This window comes from Blennius ocellaris (assembly GCF_963422515.1).
Source record: "Blennius ocellaris genome assembly, chromosome: 11".
NCBI classification, from domain to species: Eukaryota; Metazoa; Chordata; class Actinopteri; order Blenniiformes; family Blenniidae; genus Blennius; species Blennius ocellaris.
In genome coordinates this window covers 26,923,967-26,927,017 of record NC_137660.1, presented here as the reverse complement: position 1 = coordinate 26,927,017, position 3,051 = coordinate 26,923,967, and the positions used below count along the sequence as shown (strand labels likewise).

General features: G+C 51.2%; 1 protein-coding gene across 1 annotated transcript; it reads right to left on the bottom strand.

Moving 5' to 3' along the window:
• Positions 1-792: 792 nt before the first annotated feature.
• LOC308136019 (carbohydrate sulfotransferase 1) lies at positions 793-2,825 on the bottom strand (the record flags this gene model as incomplete). Its single annotated transcript, XM_080504211.1, has 2 exons — positions 2,663-2,825; positions 793-1,931 (listed from the first exon to the last, which is right to left on the bottom strand). Exons 1-2 carry the CDS (start codon positions 2,799-2,801, stop codon positions 793-795), a joined length of 1,278 nt encoding a protein of 425 aa, XP_080360337.1. The 5' UTR covers positions 2,802-2,825.
• Between the last annotated feature and the right edge of the window lie 226 nt (positions 2,826-3,051).

Sequence of the window (3,051 nt, the reverse complement as noted above, 5' to 3'; positions counted from 1 at the left end):
AGAGGGATTACAAGATAAAAGAGGAGAGTTTGCACCATTTTTCTGTTTCCAGCTTTGAGACTCAGGCACTTATCCACTTTCCACTCAGGATTAAAGGCAAAATACATCAAACAAACGCGGTTCGCAACAAGGTTTCAGCAGCGCGGTAGATATAAGTTACATATGAATAATTTATTTTTAAAAACTGGGGGGAAAAAAAAAATATAAACAGTTTAGTTACACTGACAAAACTGTCTGAACATGTCCAGCGCACATAATTTACACTCTTGCATTTGCAACACATATATTTCACGGCGCAAAAAACAATTATTGTTAACGTGCTGCGGTGGACCTGAGAGAATCACAACGGCAGAAATCTATAACTACAATATGTCACATTTTAATCACAAGCTGTATAATTTCTCTCAAATGAATCCCATTTATCTCGTCACCGTCGCGTTTGGTTGGACTTGCAGTCAAATCTACGGTGGGGGGGGGGGGGGGGGGTTGGCATTTAAACTGCAACCTTGAAAAGAGTTTTAGTGTCTTATTGTACACATCAAGAAAGGCATTCAATACAGTACCGACTTTATTTTCAAAGCACAGCGTCATACACACTTGAAATCTGGCACTTCAAATCATCTTTCATAACAAAACAGTATAAAGTGAAAATACGAGCGATAATAAATGACTTTTAGGCATTGTTTAAAAAAAAAAAAAAATCTATCAAATTACATTCGATTTATCAGCATGTCGACAGACAGGAAACTCAGAATAAATACATAAATATATAAATATCTATAATAAACGCCATCATGTCATTGGCTTGAATGTCCTTGGCTCCACTAGACTGTGCGAGAGGTTTCGGAGCTCAGCCGCCGAGTGGACGCGTTTGTATCCGAGCAGCGCCAGGGTGTCGTTGCACAGATTCTGCACCGCTCTCACGATGTCGAATCCCAGACGAAGCCTCCAGCTCTCCGCCGTCGCCCTGGAGTCTCTGGTGGTGGAGTATCTGTAGTTCCAGTCGGACGGCGACGACACGTTGTCGTTCGTGTTCCTCGCGATCCACGTCCTCACCCTGTCGCCCATCTCCAGACCCACAAACTTGTAGATCTCCGCCGCCTTGTCCTTCGGGCGGAACGCCAGGTCCTCGTAGCGCACCAGCAGGTATCGCCCGCGCAGCCACGGCGGCCTCCGCAGCCCCGTCGCCGCGGAGGCCGCCATGTCTTTGCACGTGCTGGTGATCTGCGTCAGGTCCACGTACCGCGGCTGCCGCCCCGTCGCGTTCCAAATCTTCCACGCTCGGAACTGGTCCGCGAACGCCATCATGCGCGAGGCGAGGACGGCCCTGGGGTCCCTCACCAGGTGGATGATCTTCAGGTCCAGGCGTGGGTCCTCCGTCAGGGTGCGCAGGTCGCCCACCTCGGGCACCCGCACCGTCTTTATGGCCACGTGGCCCCGAGACGAACACGACGCGGAGGCCAGAGTGAGGTTCAGGGCCCCGCACTTCTTTGGACACCACGCTTCGTCGGGCGAACCTCCGGCGGCGGCAGTGGCCGCCGCGTCCGCGCCGTCCGCGCACACGGGCGGCGAGCAGAGGGCGTGACTGGAGCTCCGGCGGAAGAAAGAGCTGGTGGTGTGGTCCTGCGGCTCGGGGCGGATGTAGTTCTCCATGAAGTGAAGGTCGCAGGTGTACAGGTTGAGGAGGAGGTCCCGGTACGCCCCCAGCAGGGCGCGGCGGTCCAGGGTGCGACGCAGCCGGCTGCTGGAGTTGGTGAACGCTTGCTGGACGTGGTAGAGGGGCTCGAACACGTAGAAGATCCCCGGATGCTGGTTGAGGAGCTGCCCGGTGAAGGAGGAGCCGCTGCGCGTGGTGGCAAACAGCAGGATGTGCTTCCGAGGCAATTCCAGCGGCACCCAGCCGTCGTCGCACAAGGATCTCCACCTGGAGTCTTGACACGAGAAGAAAGCGCATGTGACATCAGCGACATCGTGCAACTCCAACCTTTTCTTAAAAACGAAAATTCCAGCCTGTTAAACTGAAGCTGTCCACTTTTTTTCCCCGGTCATATCTTTAGTGCATGAGAACTACTAATTGAGGCGTTAATAATTTAGGGAGCAAACATACATGAGTAAGTTGCCCGTCTGCCAGTGGCTACCGTGGGGTTTATGAAATGGCGGATCTCTAAATATAACGCAAATCGCTAACGTATAATTACTGCTGATGAGCAGTTGATTGCGAAGGAGATGTTCATTTTGAAAACAGGAGCTCATCATGGCCACATCCACCCCGAGAGACGGGATTAATGGGGATAAATTGGAGGATAATTGTAAAACGGATGACGCATATTTCATTTCTGTGTCGTCTTTACTGACGGGGAATCCCCCTCGTTTAACGTTTTGCTTTTCCTCATCAGTAAAAGTCGCCGTGGCGCTGCAGTCTGAGTGTCCCTGCATGAAGCTTTCTTCCAACACGCTAAAATATATATAATGTTATCAATTAAGTCTTGCGCATGGGTGTGTGTGTGTGTAAGCCCAACCAAATCTTGGAACACACCTACATTTTAAGTTATTCATGTTATTTTGCATAAAACATGAGAACGTCCCGACACACATGCCAACTGCTTCTCACATTTTAAAATTTAGGCTGTGAGACAGAAAGAATAGGTGGCGACTTTCGTACCTTTGAAGTGTCTGCTTTGGCAGCGGTAGGCTCCCTGACACGGTCCAGACAAGGAGTCCCTCAGGGTCCGGATGGCCGTGTACTGGACCCCCAGGGACGCACACACCAGGAGCAGCACCGTCTTCCACGAGCACTCCATCCTGCCCGCACCCCTGGCTCTACATCCTTCATGCTGGAACCGCCAGGGGAAGAAGCACAGAGATGCACACAAACACATTTCACATTAATGTTTTTCTTCCCCCCCCCCCTATCATACATGCTCAGCTTTCATGCAAGTCGCGCCTGCAGGTTTCCACTGATGGCCTCCTGAGCAGCTTTTTTGCCAGGGAAGCTGAGAGTCAAGCTCAAGGGTTCCTCGGTAATGAAGCAGAGCTGTCGAATCCCGGAGC